Here is a 24,326-nt window from a genome sequence, read left to right as displayed (position 1 = left end):
CCAGTGTCCAGCACAAAAGGACATTGGACTGCCTTGCATCATCTGGATGCAAAACAACAGCAACACTGTCTGGGGCCAATGGGCTTTGCGTATTTATTCTACAGGTTTCTGTTAAGGTTGAAAGCATCCATACTAAAGCACCTCCCTCTGGCAAGAATAAGTAATTACTGAAATGTCTCCCCACTCTACACCTCGAATGTCAGACAACAGCCATCTCCCATGTGCTTCTGATCCAAATTCTTCCCTCTGGGAGGTTTCCCAGGACCCTCACGGTTTTGATTAACAGAATGTGTTTCTGCTAGAGTGGATGATAGATGAAATTGGATTTTGTAACAGAAAAATTAGTTCCTGGTTATAGCACGATTAATGGTTGCCCCTTCCCTTTCCATGTGCCCACTGACAGGGCTCTCCGCTGGGTCCTGAGCATTTGCTGAGACAATCTGTTCCTTTGGCTTTCTCTTACACAAGGGGTTTTTTTGTTTCATTAATTTCTCCTGCTTCTTTTTCCTCCTCACTATGGAGGAACTTGGAAAGAAAGAAGGGTGGGGAGAGACAAGAACGGTCTCCTAACACTCATAAAGAAACACCTGCACACTTGCTCCTCATCAAAATGTGCACCTCTCCACAAAGGAGAAGAAAGACAGCTTGTTTCACTCTTCTCTGGGCAAGGCGCTAAGTCGTAGCAAGCAAAACAGCCAAAGCAAATAAAGCCTCATACCAGTTTCAACCAAATACTTTATCCTCTCAGCCAGGTGAGGAGCCTTACAAATGTTTGGGTGTGAGTCACTGTAAACCATTCTGTAAAGTGTGGTCCCTTGGATTTAGCCAAGCTATGTGATTAATAAGCATTGGGGGTTTAGAGAAACAAAGGCTGGAGGAAAGGAGGGAGGGGGAGCCCTATTTTAGGATGGGGGCCAAGACTGACAAGATGTTTAGGAGGGGGAAGCATCGACACCCTTTGGAATAGAGAAAGTGTCGAACGCCAGCTGCAGAGCGCCTCAAAGAATGAGTGTCTCTGAGGCTTTTGTCTCCTTATATGGTAAAATGATAGAGAGGGGTTTTGCCGGGCAGGGGAAGGCAGCAGCCTCCTTCCACACAACGCCGGCTGCGGAGCGCTGGGATCGGAAGAGCACCGCTCTTGGCAGGCAGTGCAGAGCCCCAGCGAGCTCTACGGCTCTCCTCCGTGAGCAGCCGGTGCGCTCTTCACACATCTGTTCATGGACGTGACCCCTTGTCCCCGGGCCAGGAGGTGACATTAGCTGCCCGCTACTGCTCTGTAAGTCAATAACCCTTTTCTTTCCTCTCCTTCCCTCCCTCCCTGCTCCCCATGGAATATATCTGTGAAGGTGTCGCTTTAAACAAAGGGTGCAGAGAGGAGGAGAGGGTTGTTTAATGAATGCCCCAGTGGGTTGTCGGGAAAGGATGTGCCGGTCCCCCTTCTTCCTGCGCGTACCCTGAGCACAGGGTGTGAAGAGGAGAAAAAGACAAATTTTTAAACAGCACAATTACTGCTGCATGTCCATCCATAAAGTGACACATCAGCGAGCTGATGAGGCACTGGGTCATTTCATGTGCAACTATTTTTAATGACTGTATTGTAATCTACTGGGGAGGAGATGAAAAGTAGGAGCCAGGGTCTTAGATCCCTTACACCTACCTCTGTGCACACTCCTGCTGCCGAGCTCAACAAAGGAGCGTTTTGCACTGTAGTAAGAGCAGATGCACATGAAACAAAGGTAGCCTTTCCTCTTTGCAGGCAAACACTGTGGACAGATTGTGTACAGAAAAAAATGGGTAGGCATCAGCATCCTATTTCCTCTTTTTAAGCAGAAAGAATAAATTAGAATGCAATTCCCCATTAATAGCTCTGAATTCCTTCTTTTCAGGCTTCTCTCTGCATGCATCTGTGTGCAGCCACAATAATCCAGGTCCTTAATGTATGCTGTTTAACATGGATTTCTCTGTGTACATAATAAAGGAAATTCTAACTTTCTTTGTCTGTGTTAATGGCTGTTCCAAACTTTCTAATTCCCTAAATGTGTACAGCTTCCATTTAGTTCACCTGTGTGTGTCATCTTTGCTGTGTACAGAGACACATACATAGTCACAAGAAAGCAAACCTTATAAAAGCTATATACAATCAGCAGTCAGTCTGTTATTGTTATGCCCCTGACTCCTATTTAGAGATACGTTAACTAAGAATGCTGATTGACACTGAGATTGCCATGGTCAGTAGCTATACAATTTATTGTTGGCTATACATATTTGTTTGCTGTCTTACATAGGAATTGTCCTAGAAGGGACCACCAGAAGGTTGTGTGTTATTAGGTACTCACAGGCATTTGAGTGTGAAGGAATGCTATAACTGAGGACTAAAATTCAGTTTCTGCTATATCAGTTCATAAATGTATGGGACTCCCTGGTTTTTGGCTAAAATCTTCTGTGCCTTTTATCAGCCAGATGGTAAACTGAAAATGATTGCTTCAGGCATCTGGATCTAGAAAGCAGGAAAAAAAGTCTATTTTTTCAAATTTTATAAAAATTTCAATCTGGTTTTTGATTCTATACATATAACTGGGAAAGGATGCATTCTGAAGTCTGCTCCCTCAATAGAGCACGTGTATATTCTTGACCACATTAGGAGATAATATTAAAAAATAAGGTATGAGATACTATAATTATTGAAAACTCAGTTTCTAACACACCCTAGGGTCTCTTCTGTGTCCAAAACCTGAGCAGAGCACCAATAAAACTATCTTTTACCCTAGCCATAACATAGATGATTAGCTTTGGCTTCCAAACCAACACATGGTTGAGGTGAATGGCCAGCTGGAAGGACACAAACCGCTATTGCTGAGAATTCATATTTGTGATAGTTACCTGGGGTTCCCACCTGACATCTCTGTCTGAGTAGTAGAGGCTGGGGGATGGACCAATTCTCAAGCTGTTTGAGAAAGCTTAGAAGATCCCAAGACTGTAGTGGTGGGGTAGAATATACCAATTTTTGGTTCTTGCCATTCTGCTAAATGTGCTCCCATGGGAATTAGCAGCATTACACATGCAAGCACTAAGTGGTTACTTCAGGTGGTTGGGATTTATAGTAAAATATTACCAATCTTTGTGAGATCACTGTTATCACATAGCAATAGCTATACTGTGTCAGATACCGTTTGTGTAAGTAAAGCTCCAACCATGAAGAGCATTTAATGGTGACTGCCAACTGAAGTACTTGGGTACAGATAAGGCCCTGTTTCCCACCAATGATTATACATTAATTAATATGATTATATGTTTCTTAAGGAAGCCTAGGGAAGCCCTTTCCCTGAAGTCGCATCTTTCTTGTCCGCTGAGGCGTCAGTACTCCCAGCTGCCACATTTTGCATTAGAGAAAAATTAGGCAACTCCTTCAATCACATAGAGCACAGTCCTCCAGGATCCCATATTGCTTTAAACATCAGGAGCCAAAGAAACAAAAAAAGTTGGTGACAAGGTACAACTCCTGCAATTGTGAGGACTGGTGACAATCTTTTCTGCATTGCACTGCAAATTCAAGGTTTTGTTCCAAAAGAAAGGGATAAGGAGGGCTGAAAAGACCTATATTCACATAAGTGACTCCTGGCTCAGTTCTCCAGGGCACTGAGCCCTGATCCTGCAGGCCAAGCAATGCCATACCTCCTGTCATCCTCACTTCCTTGCCTTGCCTCACAGAGGTCATTCAGAATTAAGGGAGGATGACATAAATTTTAACAATATCAGCCAGAAGAAATGGCTGCTTCTCCATGAAAATCAGGCTGAAAAGTGAAGTAATGCCTGTTGTGGATGACCAGCATGCTGCCACTCTTGTGTGGTCCCCATAGAATACTCACATGCAGGTCTGAGGCTTATTCATATTTCTCTGATGAATGAATTGGTCCTGAGCATCTTCAGAGAAACCCTGGATGGTGCAGCATTGTAGGCAGTCACCTTCCCCCACTTGGGAATTTCTGTTTCAGAGATTGGGGATCTCATAATTTGCATTTTTAGACTGATTAATTCTAATTGTGTAATTTTAATTTTTCATTTACATATGCACAGTTATTTGTGATGCAGATTCACCCCAAGTGAGGGTGTGGAATGACAGGGTAATGACAGGTTTCATGGACATAAATCTTGGTTACATTGACAGCCACTGAAGCATTAACATTCCAACAATACTAATTAGCTATATATATAGAAAGAGTGTTTGATTAAAAAACACTAGAGGCTTTTTTTTTTCCAGACTGAACATCAAAATGCTCATGCCAGGTTAAAAGTTACAGTCCTAATTAGGTTCCTTTTCACACAACCTTCTGTATTATATTGGATAATATTAACTAGGATGCTAAATGGCTACTGTACATATAATAATATACTGTAAGAGGAATGTAGGTGAGTGTGACACTGACATAAGAATATTCACTTCTCCCTTTTACAGCACATTTTCATCTTTAAATTTGCAAATATATCAACTGCGGCAGAGCAAGGCCTAAGGTTGCACTTTTGGTGGTGGAAGGTAGTTTTAGATCCTTGGCAGGCACAAAGGCTCAATACCCACCACTCTTTACTTCACCTTGTATAATAAAAGTAGCAAGTTGCATAAAACCACAAAATACCTGTAAGCCTTTAGCTAGCTCTGTTTTGTCATCACTCTGAAGCGTTCTTGAGGTTTAGTTCAAAAGTATCTTCAGATCAGGATCCCATTGGTGATAAATTTGCTCCTCTGCCCATATTATGCTGTGCATCTCTCCATGGTGGACCCAGCATCTTCCTTCTTTGGTTAGACAGGATCTCACCCACAAGAGGCTTGTCAATGTCCATGTCCCCATGCTCTCTGTGTCTTTCTGTGCTTGCTCCTGCATCTCTCATGTACCACAGGTATTTGACTCAATGTTAACAGCTGATCTCTTTGCTCTTTGTTTCCACCCTCCAGCCCCAAACTCCAGCAAACAAATTGGATCAAATTAGTTTCACCCATCTGTAGTCATTCCATTTTGCTAAGATGTGCACACTGAAAAGGTACCTCTAAGTTTTACCCAGACTCTTTTGCTGTGCTTTGGAAAGGCAATGGCACAGAAGCTGAGCAAAGAAGTATGGATACCTCACAGCCCTGAAGAGTTCACTGCTACAATAGTTTTATACGATAGCTGAAAGACATACTTTAACTGATCCTCCAAGTCACCACATGTGTCAATTATCTCAGACAGAAGCTGGCTTTTCGGTCTTGCCTCTGTAAACAGAACCGGACAGAAAGACCCAGAGCTGTTCAGCTAGAGGCCAGGACAAGTAACGAAGTATTCTTCCTCAGTAAGGTCCTCCCAGTTCTGTTTCTACCATATCTAGAAAGAAGGAAACAGAATATTTGTGACACTGTTCTGGTTTTGTGCCCTGGATAGTAGTAGGCAAGCTTCCAAAAATATAGGAGAAGACAGAAATGTCACTGCATGGCAATACATGGCCTCTGAGATTAACAGAGAAATTATACCCTAACTAACAGAGAAAATCCCTGTCAATAAGATAAAGCAATCCCTTCCTTGGAAAAACAAACCTCCAGTGGGGTTTAGTGTCTACAGTCATTTAGCTTATGCATGACTTTTGTAGGGTAGGGCCAAAGATAATGTTTTATTAGTCTTTTACTATTTTTCTCCTCTATCATTTTCTGTTACCTGCCTAGATGCTTTTATTAGCATCTTCTATTCTTAAGTACTACCAAGTATTTGATCTTTCTCTTTGAGTAAGCCCTTTCTTATTTTTCAAGGGAAAGAAGGAAGACAGCACTTTCAAAGGCTTTAAAATAGAAAATAAGAGCAAGTCTTTCCACTTGAACTGTGCTCTTTCTTGCTGTGGTAAGGAGTCATGCTCCATGTTATTTCAATAGGGTCCTTTGTAATGAAGTGTATGCAGGAAAGTTGTTAAGACCATACATCCTCATTTCAGTATCAAACTCAGATAATCATAGTGTAAACTATGTGTGGTACACTTTCAAAGTGACTGCCCTCAATTCTTCTGTGGCATCTGTAGTTACTACCACTGGTGCTTGCTCCACCACTGCTGGAGTGGATCTAAACTGAAACATCTCTACTGACTGCCAAACACAACAAACCACACAGAAACCACAACTAGAGTGCTCCTTCTTCACTACTATGACTGGCACTACTTGAGACAGGCACATGAGGAGCCTCACCACACAAGACATATTTTCTGTTTGTTTTTCTTTATTAATAGTATGTTAAGGAAAACAATCTTAAATAGCAGACTGTCCACTTTCCAATTTCTGATAGGCTGACTTTGCAAGCCAGACAGGAACCAGGTATGCTTTAGTTACCTGCACATGTTAATGCAGTCCATCTGCTCAGAAAGCAGACTGCTGGTACGAGTGATAGTAACAAGCTTCAGTGACCCAGTAACCTTGCAAATGTATTCTCTTTTTCCTCTCTTTACTCAAGAAATACAGCAGTACCCCAGTAGACACTGGCAAGGACACAGGGGGTATGGAAGGGAAGAATGGCTGGCTGGGGTTCCTGTAGCATGAGCTGTGCATCACTTGACACTCAGCACCTGATTAGCTTTTGCATTGGCCATCTTTAGCGTAAGGAAGTTAATGTCCTTCTCTGGCCCAGGGAGGGAGACTTGGCTGTTGTGTGTCACCTCACTTGACTCCCCATGGCCAGGAGCCTGCTGCTGAAGGGTCAGGGATCCAAGGAAGTCAAAGAGGCAACACCTGCCCTACAGCCACCAAGACTTCCAAGGACTCAGGTTCCCTCTCACTCTGTTCTGTCATAACAGTATCTGTGGGTGCTCAACCCATGAAGAAGAGTATAAGCTACCACCCCTTAATGTCTAAATCTAGATTTAAACACACAGGACTGCTTTGGTGTCCATGGTGTGAACCTACACCAGCTAACTTCCACACGCTAAAGTTTGGATGAATTCTGACTATATACAGCTCTTTTTCACCACTTTCTAGCCAGTGCTAGTGGCAAATGGCGATTCCTTCTTTTCCTACGGTAAATGAAAACTAGACAAAATTAGCTTTCCTCTGCATCCTCTTGCATGGCATTATAGCCTGGTTTGAAAAAATTATTAGCTGTTCTAAGAGTGGCTTGCAGTTGCTGCAATGAGATGATAGATAATGAATGTGGCAGTAGCTGCAAGAGTTACAGGAAAACAATCACCTCTTGCCAAAAAGACTAGCATAGTTTGAACTTCTATTTCAGAGTTGCAAATAAATCTTTGCATTTTAGCCTTTGGAACATTAACATAATTTTTTTCCAAATGCTCTAGACCTGCATGGGTTATGTCACTGGAGCTGCCAGAGACAAATCTTCCTTTCTCAGGGGAAGGAAAAGAAACAGATAGAAAATCCCCAATGCTCACAGTTCTTCTGGGGAAAAAAGTCAATGGGAGAAATGTGTGTCCGTCTTGGAAGAAGAGAGGTGTCTCCAAAGACCTTCTATTTCCTGCACACGTGGCTAACAGAACATCCTGCTCCAGGGGCACAGATAGATCCCCATCCCTATTAACCTAACTGAAGTCAATAGGAAGTCCTCCTTTGGCATCTACTGGGGCTTAATTCCATGTCTCCAGGTGCTGTTACAACAAGAGATCAGATATAAATCAAACAACTCTGACATTATATTTAGACAGTTTCTCTTGGCATCTTTCTCTCTCGGCTTCCTTCTCTCTCTTGTGCATGTCTGTACCTTTCAGTGTTCAACATCCCCTAAGAGGAGTTCAAGTAAGGGATGGACAGAACACCTTTTATTAGGCTTGCAGATACAGTTGAAAAAGCAGGCAAGGTCAGGTCCAGCTAACCCCCTTTTGCAGTAGTCAACAGTTTCATGCGATGGGAGAGCACTGGATGATTTCTTAATGACATTACAATCCCTAATTTTTATGAGGTGATATGTTAACTGTAACAATTACTGCTAGTAAAATGAAACTGAGCAAACAGGGGGAGAAGAGGAAAGCATAATTTTTAAGTCAGCCTACTAACTTCTTGGTAATTTTCATGCCAATTCTTACTTCCTGGGAGACACAATGTGGGTAGTGCTAACATTTGGCATAAGCTATAACTTCTCTCCTAGGCACGCAATGGAAAGCTCTTTTCCTTTTGAAGATGTACTTATTATGCCTAATGTTGTAGGAGGGAGGCTGCATGGCAGAAAAATCAATTTCTCCTTCACAAAGTCTGAAAAAATCCACAAGTATAGAATGACTACTTTTGTTATGATCAAATCTAAAGACCTTGCTGTACTGCAAAGAGGTGTTATAAAGACAAGCCTCTGGCCAACAAAGTTTTACAGTCAACAGGTATCAAATACATGAGGAAGAAATAGATCAATGGCAAGGAAGCTGAATTGCATTTTGTGTCCCTCCACAGCTGTACATGTCTTCTGTGTTTTTTTCTTAAAGCCCAAAGCAATGCATAAAGCCCACACTAAGCTAAGCATGATTTTTATATATGACAGGAACCAACAGATGTGTACAAAGTGATGGGAAAAAACATTGCTTAGGATGATTTCACATTTCTTGTTTGTAAGACAAAAGTGAACCAATTTGTTTGACATTCCTGATGATTTTTTGCTCGATAGGCCCCACAATTACTTTACATTGAATTATTTCCAGAGGAAAAAAAAGTTGTCAAATACCCTCAAGTTACCACATAGTAGATCATGAAATCCAATCCAAGATCCAGACCTAAACAGCCTGGAATTTGAGATGCATCACCCTGAATTACAGCTTTCTGAATGAAAACACATGAACCTGAAATCGTAACTTGAAGGGATATTGGATCTGAGACTGGTGCCAGATCCAGTAAAGGATTCATGCAATTAAAACCAAAATGTAGATATTGGAAACTTTCCCTTCTTGCCTTTTGATTTCCCAGATCTCTGGAGTTTTGCTTCGAACCTCATCCAGTGGTGCCCCTGCACTGTCCTCATGCAGCAGAGTTCACCCCTGTATCTGTTGGGACATAGAAATCAGGCCTGCATATCCCTGCTTCGGGTGAGGGGGACAATCCCCTGTGACAATCATAGAGCCCATTTAACAAAATGAGATCACTTTCAGGATAGGGAGGCAAGTCCTCAGGTATTTTCTAGAATAAAGGCTGAGAGTATTAAATGATTATTGCATAATATTTTTAATAATTAAATAAATTATTAAATAGATCTATTAAATAATGCCTAAATAATGCTTTCTGCTTCCCTGAAAAGCACTCAGAAAATCATAGAGCACTCACAAAGAAACCTCCTGTGACCAAGAGATAGGAACATCCATCTCCAAAGGAATAGTCCCTCTTCCAGTCACAAAGCACTTCTATATTTCAGGTTTAGCAGCTTTGGATGAAGGACAGAAATGGTATAAACCTGTAAAGGAATCACAGTCTATGATTTTGCTTTTGCACATCGTGACTGCAGGGAAATTTTTCACCCTTTGGTAACACACATCTACTTTTAATTCAGGGATAGAAAGAACTAATCCTGAAAAAGGTGAAAAATGCAAGTTCATAAATAGTTCCTGCTCACACTTTAACTTAGTAATAATGTACATTAATTGCATAACCAAATCCTATCATTTGGAAAAATTATCTAATAAAGTCTGGTAAAAAGTACTGATTTGTCTTAAATACAGACTATTTGGACAAAGCTACCACTCATCTCAGACCCAGTATATATTGGTCTAACTCCATTAATTTTGCTTAAATTACTCCTTGAAGGAAATTAGGTCCTTTCTAGTTCTTTCTTAGGAAAGTGCAAACGTGCTATGTAGGTCAGGAGTGTAAACTGACTCAAATCAGAGGGGGAAATAAATTCACCATCACCTTTTTAAATGTTGTGGCAAAGATGACATCTCTGCTTCAAGAGGAGGCTAACTTGCTGGAAGCAGTTATTAAGGAAAGATCACTTCGTACTGGCCCTGTTCTCCTCCCTTGTATTTTCATTGCTAGCTGCTGCTGTGGAGACAGGATAGAATGGAACGTCGGGTAGTCATTGCACTTTTCTCTCCAGCATAAGTCTTACTTTCTGTCTTTTTGTTATCACCCTCTATGATCCTCCCTACTCTTTAAGGACCAAGAGCACCTAACAGCCCCCTAGTTCACCTTTGGGATAAGACAGTTAACTAGTTCCCAGAGCATTTCTAGGGTCAAAGCAGCTGGACTGCAGCTCCTGGGTTGTCAGTGGCACAGATAACCAGCTGTCAGGATTTTTATTCCAAGCACAATTTGGAGCTTAGCAGTTTCTTTCTCTTTCTTCATCAGTAGTTACTTGGAGTTCAAAAGACTTCCCAGCAGCTGAGCCATCACTTACCTACTTCTACCTGCTAAAAACACTCACCCCTTAGTCTGTGCGAGTCGCTATGCAAATCAGCAGTTGAGCACAGAAAAAAGCTTTCTAGCCATTAAAACAAACTTTGTCTGCTCAGACTGCCCTAAAACCTTAACCAAACCCCAGAAATGAGGAATAAAAGATAATAATAAAAACTGAAAACCTGGAGAACTCAGGATTTCAGAATGCCCTAAGGGTGATTTCTACTAGAGAAGGAGAGGACAAACTCCAGAACTGAGCAACCTGTGCCAAAAACACTAAGCAAGTAACAGCTTTCTGTTTAAAACCGAGAACTGAAGTTGGCAAAAGGACTGCAGCTGCTGTAAATGTCACTTGCACATGAAAGATAGAGGTAGAATCTTAAGCCATTAGTACCCAAAACATTTTAGGCTTTATAGATCAAATGGGGCTTAAAGAGGAGATGAGTCCTGGCAGGCAGTGAAGATCATGGCAGTCTAGGTGGAATGTACTTTCAGCCTGGGAAATTTCCCTGCCTAAACGGACAGCTCCAGCTGTAACCTCCCAACAGATTTCAGGTGCAACACATGCTGCAAGCCTCAGGTTAAGAAAGAAGCTGATGACTCCAATGAAACCCAAAATAACTTGTCCCAGGCAATAATGAGCATTCATGCAAGTAATCAAATATATTTGTGTCATCATTGTTTGTGTGTGCATCCAGAAAACGCTGGAGATATAACAAGTCCTGAGGAGCAAACAGCAGTTGTCCCTAATTCAGACAAGCCGACAAACCATTTGCAGGTTCTTCTGCTTGTCAACAATCATTGTTTGACATTTGTCTGAACAAGGGCAGCTAGCTCCCATTTGTGTCCCAGTATGCCACATCTGTTGGATAACTCATTCAACTGCATCAGGGAAGAATCAGATGTACAATAACTGCCCCCACGTTTCCTGCTATTAACAGTGCCCATAGTCCCATGAATGAGCAGAGCTGGAGGGTTGGTGTCTCACTGCAAGGCAATGATTGCCAGACATTGGCTCATTGAGAATGTAGAGAAGGAAGGGGCAGGAGCACCTAACAGTGGTGCCCAACAATTTGTGCGTGACTGAAGTCTACCAACAATGCAAACCTTTTTCTTGCCTTGTGGAGGAGATGTTGCTCCTTCTGAAGACTAGCTGGCTCATCCTCTTAATGTACTCGGCTCCCTCCATCCTCTACAGAAATAACTTCTAGTTTTGGACCTATTGGTCAAATCCCATTCACAAATCCTATGTGAATTCTTCAAACACAGGCTTTACTCCTCTCTCACCTCTAACACTAGCTCTTGTCAAAGATGAGTTCACTGGGCGGCTAAAGTTAGATAGACTATTGTCATTACCTAGCACTGCAAAATTTAGTGTCCAGTTTCTTCCTATTGTGTTCATTTATATGACTGAAAGATTTACTTCAAATCGAGGTAAAATGTGATAAACTAGAATTGATATACCTTTACTGGGGGATTGGGTCAAAGGTATCTCAGTCTGACCTGTGCCTATTTCTGTCTTTATGACAGGTTAGCTAGACTCCAGACACCAACATGACTGAACGCTTTGACTGCCATTACTGCAAAGAGTCACTGTTTGGTAAGAAGTACATCCTAAAGGAGGACAGCCCCTACTGTGTGAAATGCTACGAAAACCTTTATTCCAACACCTGTGAGGAATGCAAAAAACCTATTGGTGCTGACTGCAAGGTATGCCAGACTTGCGTCCTGTTACAGAAACCCTGACAGAGTAGCCTGGATATGTAGCTCTGAATCATGGTGCTGGAAAGACCCAGCTTAACAGCTACCTTGGGGTTTCTTGTGATGGAAAGCGTGCTTTCTGACCCCCTGTATCTGCTTTTCACTACTTCACATGGCAAACCTTTCTTTAGCAGGCATGTTAAGGAGGAACACCTCTTTCTTCCTGTAAAATATAGGATGATCTGATGTTAGAATATAACTCATCAGCAGAGTCCAGCTGTCTTTGGGGCCAGCTGGGATTTGGAAAGGTGGCAGAAACTGATTTTGCTGAACTTTGAGTCAGAGCCAGCTCACTGCTGGCTTTGCAGTGACCACAGTTCAGTTGCCACCAACAGACAAGACACATTCAAGAACATTTGCCAACTCATGGACCACAAAAATCTGGCTAATGTTGACCCAAGCAATAAGTCAGAACACAGAATAATTATTCTTGTAAATACAGTGGAGTATAACTAAAGATTGGAAAGGACAGAGAAAAGGCTTCACTTGCCTGAGCTATGCACTGCTGCGCCCCATGGAAACACCTATCTGGCACAACTAAGGTGCCACCACCTGCATTTCTTTAAAATTAACCAAAACTATCAGAATTCATGACAGTTTGACTGAATGAAGCAGGTGGTATTTGAGCCATCCAGTGAAGTGTCTGTTGGGCTGCTATAGACAGACTTCATTCAGTATACATCCTCCTTGCACAAAACTGACTTGTTCAGAATTGGCTGAGAGTTTCACTGACAGAGTGAGTTTGCATTAGAACAGCAACTTGCAGTGCATGGCCAAGGGATTCTTGAGTGGTATGAGGAGGTCTGACATTTGATTTCCTACATTGCTGATCCATATCTCTAGAAGCATCAATCAGTCCCTATTATTCAAACTACCACTCTATCACTAGTTCAGAGGTATAAAAGTACATGCTTACTCAGACTGGGAAAAATAAATGTCTCATATCTTCCAAACTGATCTATCCCACCCTATTGGCAAATCAGTAGGAAAGCCCCTTTCAGAAGCCTTAAAAAGGTTCACCATCATGACAGGGAACTGGCAATAAATTTTAAGAGGGTATAAAACTGCCAGCTTTCCTACAGCTCATAAGCATTCAGATTAGAGGAGAGATACAGCTGGCCTGACCCGAAAAAGCAAAATATTTCTGCCCCATTCCAGAATGTGCTTTTATTTTAAAGTCACTTTCTAATCCCCTGAGAAGATATTTCCATGTGTTGATATGCAAGAATTTAAAAACTTGGAGCAGCTTCAACAAATCTTGGACAAAGTGTCCAGGAATTAATCAGGCTGAACTTTTCAACCCAGATTTATGGATTTAGGGAGTGAAGGTGTTATCTGATATACTGCTCCTCCGTATTTTTAAGCAAGTCACACTGTAACAGCAGATAGGAAAAAAAAGCCTCTAACTGTCTGCAATATAAGAATATCTTATATAGGTAAAGAACCAGATCAATATGTAGAAAACACAACTAAAAAAGATTCTAAGAAATCTTTAGCACCTAGGATAAAGATTTCTTTAGAGAGCTGTAAATTGCACCAGAAACAAATGCATCTTTTTTGTGTCTGTGACTGCTGATATTTGTAGTTGTCCATGCTTTATGCTGCATTTTTCAAACCTGTTGACCAATTTTAAGCAAATCCTGACAGATGAATAAAAGGCGTAAACTTAAATTTCCACAAGCTTTCTGAAACAAACGCGTGGTTTGGTAGAAAAAGAGGTCATATCAAAGTTCCCACTGAGAGGAAAACTAGAGTAGTTTTTTAATGGAAGTAATAGATTCTAGCAAACATGTTTAAGAGAGCCATTACAAGTATGACAGAGTATAAATCACCCATGAACAGAAAGGCACAAAAAAATCATGTTTCTGCTCATCATCAAACTGTATCTATACATGAGAAACATTCACAGACATATATTCAAGTATCTTTTTATATATCTTTTTACACATTGAGTTTTCCCCCAAGCAAAGAAGATAAATTGTACTGTGTTTGGGAATAAAACCTGTATGTTTACTGCAAGTACAAAATAGACTCCATATTTATTTGTATGTTCTGACATAGCCTCTATATAGCTGTAAAATCTCGAATGAAAACCTAATGGAGTGACAGCATTGTCAGAAAGGGTCACACTTAGGTCTATGCATCTGGCAGGGGCACCCACCCTCACATCCACATGGCAACCTGAAAAGTAATATGTAATCCTTACCTCAGATCCTCAGTCCCTTCTTGGCCACCACTGTTTTTCTATACTAAGAGGTGAACTGAGAATCCAGCTGCAGTTGAGATGCTCTTAATTTCTTCCTACAAGCCCTCCCAATTAAAACCAACTACCCTATAGCTGAAAGGGTTTATACGAAAAGTAAACCTAGTGTTGACAAGAGGACAGTTACTTCTCACACTGCTGTAGTGTATCAGCGCTGGTGTGCAGCATCAGTTCACCTGAGCTGAACTTAAGCTTCCTCAGACACTACTAATACTCCAACTTTGATGGCACTGGGCTCTGAGAGGATCAAACCGATGCTAGGTTTTCACCTTATGTTTTAGCTATGGCACAGAGACAACTATCTGAGGAGAAGCTTTCTTTGAATTCAAATCAGGGGAGAATTTGCTTCACTATCTTTCTATGGTAATTTATGGTAACTCTGAATGTAACTGAGTAATAACTACTTTGTTCCTTATTTTAAATCCTTTTCTTTTTCCCACCACAAAAACCTCCCAAATGGCAATATGTGTCTGAATGACAGACACCTTTGGACTAAAGTCATTTCATTAACTGTAAACAATTCTAGCTGATGTTTATGAAACTTTCACAGGCAGATTAAAAGACTCATATACTGAGTGGTAGGAGGCACTGGCAGGCAGTATGGAGACACGATGCCATTTCTCTCACAGCTATTACACATTATCCATATGCAAACAGGTTCCAGTAGAAATTTACTCTTTCTGAAAGGAATCGGCCTTTCAATGCCTATGTCCCTGGTGAATGCTGACACCTACAGCTTCACACTTCTCTCTGGAAATCCATCCATTATGTTCTCATTTGCTTAAGTGCTGAAGTGTGACTTTTTGTTGATTTTGACTTTTTTAATTGTTTCCTTGCAGGCTTATGGTACAGAAACCATCACAAATACAAACAATAGCTACAGTAATCCAGTGTTTAATGCAGTCCATAAATTGGCCTTGGCAGGCAGGAGGTGAAAACTTCTGCAATATGTGAGAATGAAATTAAGAGTGGATTGTGAGGTAAAGCTCCTGTTTCAGCTTGCAGGAGGCCAAAATGGAATCAAAAGGGTTGGTATTACACATAAACTAAATAAAAAATAAGGCCTTTAATAATGTGGATAAGGAAAGGGAGAAAATATTTGGTTTTCTAATTTTTAATGTTTAAACTCTGTCTTGAGTTACAACACTTGCAGTATATTACTGAATATCAGACTGCTTATTATGAAGTGGAATATTAAAAGAGGGAGCTACATTTATCTGTTCTCATATGCCTAAAGGGACGGGCTCAGCACAATGGCTACAAAGGACCTCCACTTGGCCAACTCTCTGATGTCTGTTTCAGAAACATCCATCATTAAGTTGGTTGTCCCAGGGAATGCTGAGCTCAAATTCTCAGCTGAGGCTGTCTCAGATCAGGCTGAGAAAAGCACCCATTCACATTTGAGTAGCTTCAGGGATTGCTAATTTGTTTACTTTTCATCTTCAAATGAAACTAGGTAAGGGAAGCATTATCTCCATGTTCAGAAGAAATGTAACAGTTCTTCCTGCAAATTCTGCTGCAGGATTTACTGCAGCTCTGCAGAGACACGCATTGCCCTCCTCCCCTTCTCTTTTCACTAGCAGCACATCCGGAACTGGTCTGGTGCTCTCTGCACTTAACTGCAAAACACACGTAGAGGACAAAACACATCCATGAGCATCTGTGCATTCTGTATAGGCAGATACCTATGTGAAGCACCAGAGACTCTTTCCCTGGAGCTGCATAAAATAGCTGAGAAGTCATTCTTATCAATATTTTACAGATACACTGAAGTAGACCAAACTATATTTTCAGTCACCTTGTTACACTGACCTGAGAACAATCAATAGACAAAATCAGAATTCCTTGCTTGATATGTGACAGATTCAGAGAGAGAAAGCAATATCAGAGTCATAGAATACGAGGTTGGAAGGGACCTCAAGAATCACCTGGTCCAGCCTTTCTAGGCAAAGCATGACCTAGACTAGACATCCCAGCACCCTGTCCAGTGAATCTTAAAAGTGTCAGAAGTTTTGGAATCCAACACTTCCCTGGGGAGATCATTCCAATGAGTGATTGTTCTCATTGTGGAAAATTTTCCTCTAGTGCCCACTTGCAATCTCTCCAGCAGTAACTTGTAGCCATCACTCCTCATCTTTTCCACGTGACTCCTTCTAAAAATAGAGTCTCCAATTTTTTGTAGCCACCTTTTGAATACTGGAATGTGGTGATAAGGTCTCCCCTAAGCCTTCTTTTTCAAGGCTGAACAGACCCACTTCTCTCAGCCTTTCCTCGTGGAATGCTTCCCAGTCCTTTGGTCATCTTTTTGGCCTTTCTCTGGACTCTCTCCAGCCTGTCCACATCTCTTTTTGTATCACGGGGACCAAAACCGAATGTGGTATTCCATGTGTGGCCTGGCAAATGCCAAATGGGATAATGACTTCTTTATCTCTGCTGGTGATGCCCTTGCTGATGTCACCCAGCACCCTGTTGGCTTTCTTTGCCAAAGCAGCACACTGTTCACTCATATTGAGCTTGCTGTCCACCAGGACCCCCAGGTCCCTTTCCACAGATCTGCTTCCCAGCCACTTTACCAAGGTGTCATATCTGCTATTTTCACTTACCCAGCTGTTGCCTGTACAGTAAGATAACTGACTCAGGATCAAGCCTTTCATCATTGACACCTAATCCTTGTCTTCATTACTCCTCTTCTAAAAGGCACTCACCTTCCTCAGGGTATAATTTTATTGATAAAACAAGGAAGAACTGAAGCAGATAGCAGCACATGAATTTTGGATATAAAACCAGCTTGTAGAATATTGCAGAAAGAGGAGAAAGGCAGCAGATATGGGGGAAGGTGGGAGGGAATAAACTGAATACACTCTGTTACAAGAGAGAAAACCAGATCTGTTGTCATTATACTTTCTAGTTGGCAAATTTCACATTTTGGAAAACTGCTGGCTGTAGGTTTTATTTTTCAGTTGAAAATATTATTCCCCTCTGAGATCAGATTGAGGCTATTCAACTTCACTTGAAAAGGAAAAAAAAAAAAGTAAATAAATTCCAATGAAGATTTTTTTCATTTTTCTCTTAGAAAAGATTAATAGTTGGCAGTAGAAATTTGTATTGTTTCAAAATGAGTTAACTGAAACGGATAGACAAGCTGAATAAACAACCGTCTGAAAGCTTTAAAGGAGGAACTTTAGATACTTTGTGTGCAAGCTCAGAGATGAGACATGTTGGGTACCAATTGCTACTCACAGTGATTTAAGAGATTATGTGAGTAGCACAGATGTCCAAACAAAAATGGTTAATCAGATGGTCAAGATCTGACTGAAGTTACTCTAGTTTATCAAGTTACCACATACCAGCTGAGCTAGGCAAAACTATTTTAGTGTTGTTTCCTGTTAGCTATTCATGAGAACAAGGCTCCTGCAGGCTGCTATTTTAGGTTAACCTAATACACAGTATCTACCGTTTGCTTTGAGCCGAGACTGAAGATTTGGAGTTACCTGTGACTGTACTGACGTAGAGCAGCTTAGGCCTAGTTGTGTTTGAACACTACGAGATGCTTCCATTTTCACAATTAAAACATCTGATGATCCACAACTCATTCTTTTCCTTCAGGTAACCAAATTCAGTGCTTGAAATTAATACATAGTGATCTTGAGCTACAACCTGAGAAGCAATTTCTGCTATGTTTTTATACTGCCCATTCATGACAATACTAGCCCCTTGCACATCCACCTCAAACCAAAGCCTGTATATTTTGGGGTAGACACCTCTTCTTATAATGATCTAAGCTCCATTTTCTTTGAAGTCCAAAGACAGTGTTGAAGTGTTGCATTTAATTTAAATTTTAATTATTTTAATTTAAATTTATTTAGATTTTAAAAGGCACAATTCATCACTTCAGGTCACAATTTTTAGAAAGACTGGGTTTTTTTAAATAATAAAAGTGCTACTGCAGAGAGTTTTATAAGTACTCAGATGCCCATGCTAATCCTTTGGCCAGAGCGTTCTGAATCACTGTCTGCAAGTACAATGTAGTCTCTCATCTTTCAGTTTGATCTATACTTGAAACATACAGGTAAACCATAACACAAGAGCTAAAACTTACTTGTAGTGAAAAAAAAGATAGCAGAGATCAAACCAATTCCATCATTTGTGGAATCTGTTGAACTGAATAAATACCAGAAAGCAACTGGGAAAAGGATTTATGTCCAGTAGTGAAGAGCTAGAAGGAGATGACATACAAATTAGCAATAGTTAAGACAATCAGTGGAAGTCTATTATACCTATAAGGTTAACAACTTTAAATCTGACACAAAAGTGGAGCTTTATTTTCAAAATAAATACCTACCTGAAACTAACTGTTTGTCTGCCACGCACAAAAAATGAAGGTTGCCTTGAACTGAAAAAGGGTTAATAGTGTCATGAGCTGTTCTTGGTTATCAGAGCAAAGTAAGTTCACCTTCATGAGCACATTTTGTTTTCTTGAGCTGTGTGAATTAGCCTCAGCTCCTGGCTGTGGTTTGGGTTTGGATGTGTTTGTATTCCCTGAGCTTCCAGTTGTGCAAACTATTCATTCCACTTACTCCATGGTTTTGGATTTCTACAGGATCTGTCTTACAAGGACCGCCACTGGCACGAAACCTGCTTCCACTGCTTCCAGTGCAAGAATTCATTGGTGGACAAACCTTTTGCTGCAAAAGAGGAACATCTGCTTTGTACTGATTGCTACTCCAACGAATACTCTTCCAAATGTAATGAGTGCAAGAAGACTATTATGCCAGGTTAGGATGCTCACTTTTTGGACTAAGAAAAGATTAGACTAAATATCAAGCCCAAATTCAGCAACATTTATAACAAACGTTTATCGTTGACTCCATCTGCTAAGTCACGGTGAACTTTATAAAATACAGTTGATGGTGCATTCCAAGCCATTTCCTTGACCAGAACACATAATTTTCATAATGGAACAAGATAGAATTGCTCTTCACATGAAGTAGATTACTCTTGACAATTAATATTTATTTCATTTAGCATTTTTATTAATAGGATTTATGATTTTCTATAGCAGTATTCATTGCAAGGCTTTTGATAGCTGGACAATTAAAATTGATCTCTCTGTACAATCCCAACTTTGTGTTCTGTCCTGAATGGCATCCACTGCTTGAAGATCAAAAGCAGCTTGCAAATTTAACAGCTTGCTTAATTCACAATTTAGCTTTCTATGTAATTACTCTAAGCTTAACTTTTCCCATAAAAAATGAAAAATTGGTCAAAGTGCCTCTAAAATCTTTCTTGAGCACAAAGATATGAAGAAACAGGAAAGAGCTATTTTCTTTTTCAACATGAAACATAAGGTTATGGCTATAGATTGCTAAAACCTCATCTGCTCATGTCAATACAATAGCATTCTGTGATGATTTGAGGGCTTAAAGTGGAAGGAATACTGGTCCAGAAATAAAATATTAAAAAGCAAATTGAAAAATCCACGTACATGCTCCATACCAATTATTAGTTAATTCTTCCACTAAAATTTTTCCTTGGCTGGTTCTGACATTGGTCATCTTTGACAAAAGCTAAAACCCACAACATTGTGCATCTAAGGGCTTGATGATCAAATAGGACATATAAATGAAACAACAATGATATTTAAAAGCAGATGGCTCCATCCATTCATGATTGAGTTTAGCATCTCCTTCTATTATTCCATGGGCACCTGGTTTTACTGATGTAGCACTAACATCTGACATGTTTGGAAGTAGCCAGTACTAGTTTTAAAGCTGGAACTACATATTTGTATATATTTTTTAAGATTGTTCATCAAATTCACCCTCATGATCAGTGAGCTTACCTACCAAATGGATCTCTTTTGCCTATTATGAAAGCTATAGATTGATATGTAGTAATGGACTGATATACCCAGAGAATTCCTTCTTCTCTTGTAATCAGAAACAAAAGAAATCAATTTTTATGAAGCTTTGCAATCACCAACTGGTCTTTAGCTGCTTACTCAAGGTAGCCACGATGTCACCACATTCAGAGACCCATACACCCAACTTGTATTTTCTGCTTACACAGCACACCATGTTAGTACAGAAGCTGCACCAGAGCACTGCGTCCACCAACTGAAGCATAATTCATTTTGAAAGGACCAGCAAGTGGTTGGATACCCTTTATGGAGATGGTTAATGCTACACTTGCCCTTTGCTTTGCTCTGCTAAATGTACAATTTAGATTTAATAAAGCATTATCTTGACATGCCCATTAAATACTAAAGTAATTACAAGCCTGATCTTTCTGTCCTTCTTCAAACTAAACTCCCACTGACTTCAGCAGCTAATAAACAGAGCTCCCCTTGCCTCGAGTTTCGGTGGCAACAGAATCCCAAAGAGAGAACAGCTAAAATGTGAAAATTCTAGGTTATTAAAAAAAAAAGCAGCCCTACATCTCCTTTTCCCAGATCATTATTCCTTCAAGGACTGATTTATCTCACCTTTGTATGACGTAGAAAGCCGGCAGCACAGAGAGGGCATAATTCTTTAAAAGGTGTGCATTAAGAAAATGACACAGAAATATTCATGCACGTAAGCATCATGCAGAAAGATAATTAACAGTTCCCTTATGCAAGTCAGTTCTTTACAAAAAATTGAATAAATTAAAAAATCCTGCAGTACGCCTCTGGGCAGAATTTAATAGGACAAAAGTAAATTAAAAGAAGAAAAATATGCAACTACTAAACAAAGAGAAATTAATGCTTTGGAAGGGGAAAATGGTAAAACTTTACCCTGAAGTAATCGGGATGTGGAGAGTTGGCATCAAAGGAGCTAGTGTGGTTCTCCATCATTAGCCAACATGATCAGCTTGTCAGTCTTCCGAGCACTTGATATCATGTTTGCTGCTACAGGCTTCAATAGTAATGCAGAACCATAGCAGCATCGTTTGTTTCCTTTCCCTTCTGGCCTGTATCAAATATTCAAACTTAAATGGTACATAAGAAATTACATAGTGTGTAATGAAATATGCCCATATTATAGGGCATCTCCAATCCCCTGAGAGGGGTGAGTCCACCTGTCATACAGTGGGCTGAATCTGCAGAGCACAGTATCTGTACCCTAAAACTTCATTCTAGACAAGTTCATTCAGCTCCTAGCTACCATACCACTTTTCTGTTTTTCACAGAATCACAGAATGGTTTGAGTTGGAAGGGACCTTAAAACTTATCCAGTTCCACCCCCTGCTCAATGAGGGCAGGAACAAGGCCCCATAGCATATATGAAATAATCCTTTGTCTCAGACTGACTATGCTTTATTGGGAAAGGGAGGCAAGAAGGTTGCAAGGAATTAACCAGGTATCTCATAGATGTCTGAAAAAACAAATAGAGACTTGGAATGAACAAAGTCAAACTCTAAGGAGGTATGGCCTTACCTTCACTCAACACTAACAGCAGCTTTTACTGCTGTCTTGCTAATCCTCAGAACCTTCCTGTGCATTAGGATTTATTACTAATTCAAATAGTACCACAAAAAGGTGTCCTAAGCCTTCATTATTAGCAGTAAATGTTTCTCTTCTTCACAGGAGAAGAACCACACACTCTTCAAAAACCAAAATGGTACCAAATACCATGCAAAGCTGGTAGGAACATGAAATAGGCACTTGTGTCACAGCTGCACTACTTCTTAACTGATAACCAGCTGCCAGGCAAACATGAGGTACAAATTGCACCTGTCTCAGCCAGAAGTGGTTCAGCTGATGCTCTGGTCTCATTACAGGTACTCGGAAGATGGAGTACAAGGGCAACAGCTGGCACGAGACCTGCTTTATCTGCTATCGCTGCCAACAGCCTATTGGGACAAAGAGTTTCATCCCTAAGGACAATCAAAACTTCTGTGTACCCTGCTATGAAAAGCAGTTTGCCATGCAGTGCGTCCAGTGCAAGAAGGTAAGGCTCTTATTTTACTTACCTAAAACCTAAGTGACTGAAGTCCACCCAATTTTACCTCCAAGAAGGTAGAATGCCTTATTTCCATGTGTTAAAAAGACTCAGAATCAACTGATTTTAAGAGACAATTTCAGTTCCCATTCTGCACCAGACACAGCATTTACTACAATGAGAATTCTCTTACTCAAATTTCCTTTGTGTTGAAAGCATAAGGAGAACACATTTAAAAGAAAATAATTCTGCAGTGGAATAACTTCATTCAAGTATAACCCATCATACACCTAAACATTTCAACTGGAAGGAAAATAAGCTAGCACTGATAACATGTTAATATTCTAATGTAGTTCAAGACAGAGATAAGTGTTACACAGAGCAACTGCTGCTCCTGAAATGAACACTATAAGCTAAATATGCTCAGGAATATGACTTTCTAGGCTAAGGACCTTTTATTTGTGAATTTTCTAAGTTCTATACACAGGCACTGATAGGAATTTTAGACTCATTTCCTAAAAAGGATCATTAATTATGGAACTAACAAATCCCAGTTTTGTATGGATATACGCATAGGCAATCCAAATTATGGCTATACCCACAGTAAATTCCCTTCCCCACTTCCAGTGTTTCCTTCTTGTCTTGTTCTGTGTGCTTCCAGCACACCACCCGTGCCCAACCTACCCAGACTTTCTTCCATGTGTGCTACCTGCTCATTTGCCCTCCCAGCCAAGCAAAGCTGGAGACTGGTCGCATACCAGCTGGCCAGAAATAACTGCAACTTTGCTGCTGCACAGGCAAAACCAAACAAGTAAAGGCAATTTTTCTTTCAGCCTTTGACCTAAAGTATACCTAATTACCTCCTGTCCATCCATTAATTTTCTGAATTGGAGTTTCGTATCTTAAAACCTGTCCAGTGCCCCATTTTAATCACATTTGAGAACAGGCTCAGAAATACTTGTGAAAGAGGCAAAGACAAAGGTAAATACAGATACTAGGTAGAGTGATCACACACAAGCCTGATTCCTAGGGAATCTCCCTTTACGGAAGAAAGGAAGAAAACTTAAACTGTCCAATTTTACAGCTTGCTGAGGAACACTCAAACGGTCAAAAAAAGTTCCATTTGTCTAACATCAGGAGAGCTGGGTTCGCAAATAACTTGTTCTAAGAGAAAAAGTCCACAAAAGCACAGGGTTCAGCTAAAATTTGAAATAAAAGTCTTTGCCAAGGAAAGCAATGGGGAAGTTGAAACACATGAGGTAGCTCCTTCACCATGAAGAATGTGACAGGTAAAAGAACAGAGGTGAGATGAATCCTAGCACATGCATATGAAAAGCAACATACAAAAGACTAGCTTTAAAAACAAAGGAATAAATGAGAGTGAGATTACCCAATATATGGAGAAGAAAGTACTTTGAGTATGGGACTTCTTTATACAAATTAGGAAATTAACATAAAACACTTGCATGATTCTCTCGAAGTCAGCTCCAGGCAAAACGATGACTTTGCTGCCGCTGCGCCTTCTTTCCCTCCTCCCACCCACAAAAATCTCATTGCCCTTCCTCTCTCCCAAATCAAAGATCAAACTTGCCACCCTCAAGAAAACACTTCTTGTCTTACTTTCCATGAAACAGGCTATCACCACAGGAGGTGTCACTTACCGAGAGCAGCCGTGGCACAAAGAGTGCTTCGTTTGTACTGGGTGCAAGAAGCAGTTGTCTGGACAACGCTTTACCTCCAGGGATGAGTTTGCATATTGCCTGAGCTGCTTCTGCAACCTCTATGCCAAAAAGTGTGCTGGATGCACAAACCCTATCAGTGGTAGGTCTCTCACGGCCAGTGCCTTTAAACTTCGCTTGTTTGTTTTCTCCCAACGAACTTCTTCTAATGTCAAAAACAGTTCAGCAGTTCATTGTGAGTAACTTGGGAAACTCAAGGTACTGTACAATTCACATACAATACAATGTGTGAAATTAAATACTTAAGATGCCTTTCAAATGCCTAACAAAAAGAAATAGAAGAGGTCCTTAAACTGAAGTTTCCCACTTACTAC

General features: G+C 40.5%; 1 protein-coding gene across 2 annotated transcripts in view; it reads left to right on the top strand.

Moving 5' to 3' along the window:
* FHL2 (four and a half LIM domains 2) overlaps nt 1–24,326 on the top strand; it is a 40,077-nt gene that overhangs the window by 13,659 nt on the left and 2,092 nt on the right. Inside the window, exons 1-5 of one of the 2 annotated variants that reach the window (XM_061377787.1) lie at nt 1,094–1,276; nt 11,858–12,037; nt 18,952–19,126; nt 22,113–22,282; nt 23,908–24,094. In XM_061377787.1, the coding sequence (XP_061233771.1) occupies nt 11,882–12,037; nt 18,952–19,126; nt 22,113–22,282; nt 23,908–24,094 (688 nt within the window). In that variant the 5' untranslated portion in view covers nt 1,094–1,276; nt 11,858–11,881. Of the gene's footprint in view, nt 1–1,093; nt 1,277–11,857; nt 12,038–18,951; nt 19,127–22,112; nt 22,283–23,907; nt 24,095–24,326 lie in introns of those variants that run through there. The other variant, XM_061377786.1, reaches the window with a different exon arrangement.

This window comes from Neopsephotus bourkii, unplaced genomic scaffold, assembly GCF_033783945.1.
Source record: "Neopsephotus bourkii isolate Nb327-2 ecotype Australia unplaced genomic scaffold, CSIRO-AGI_Nbou_v1 NB_1760, whole genome shotgun sequence".
Taxonomy (NCBI): domain Eukaryota; kingdom Metazoa; phylum Chordata; class Aves; order Psittaciformes; family Psittacidae; genus Neopsephotus; species Neopsephotus bourkii.
The sequence above is the reverse complement of the archived record's forward strand: the minus strand, read 5'-3'. Positions and strand labels throughout refer to the sequence as shown.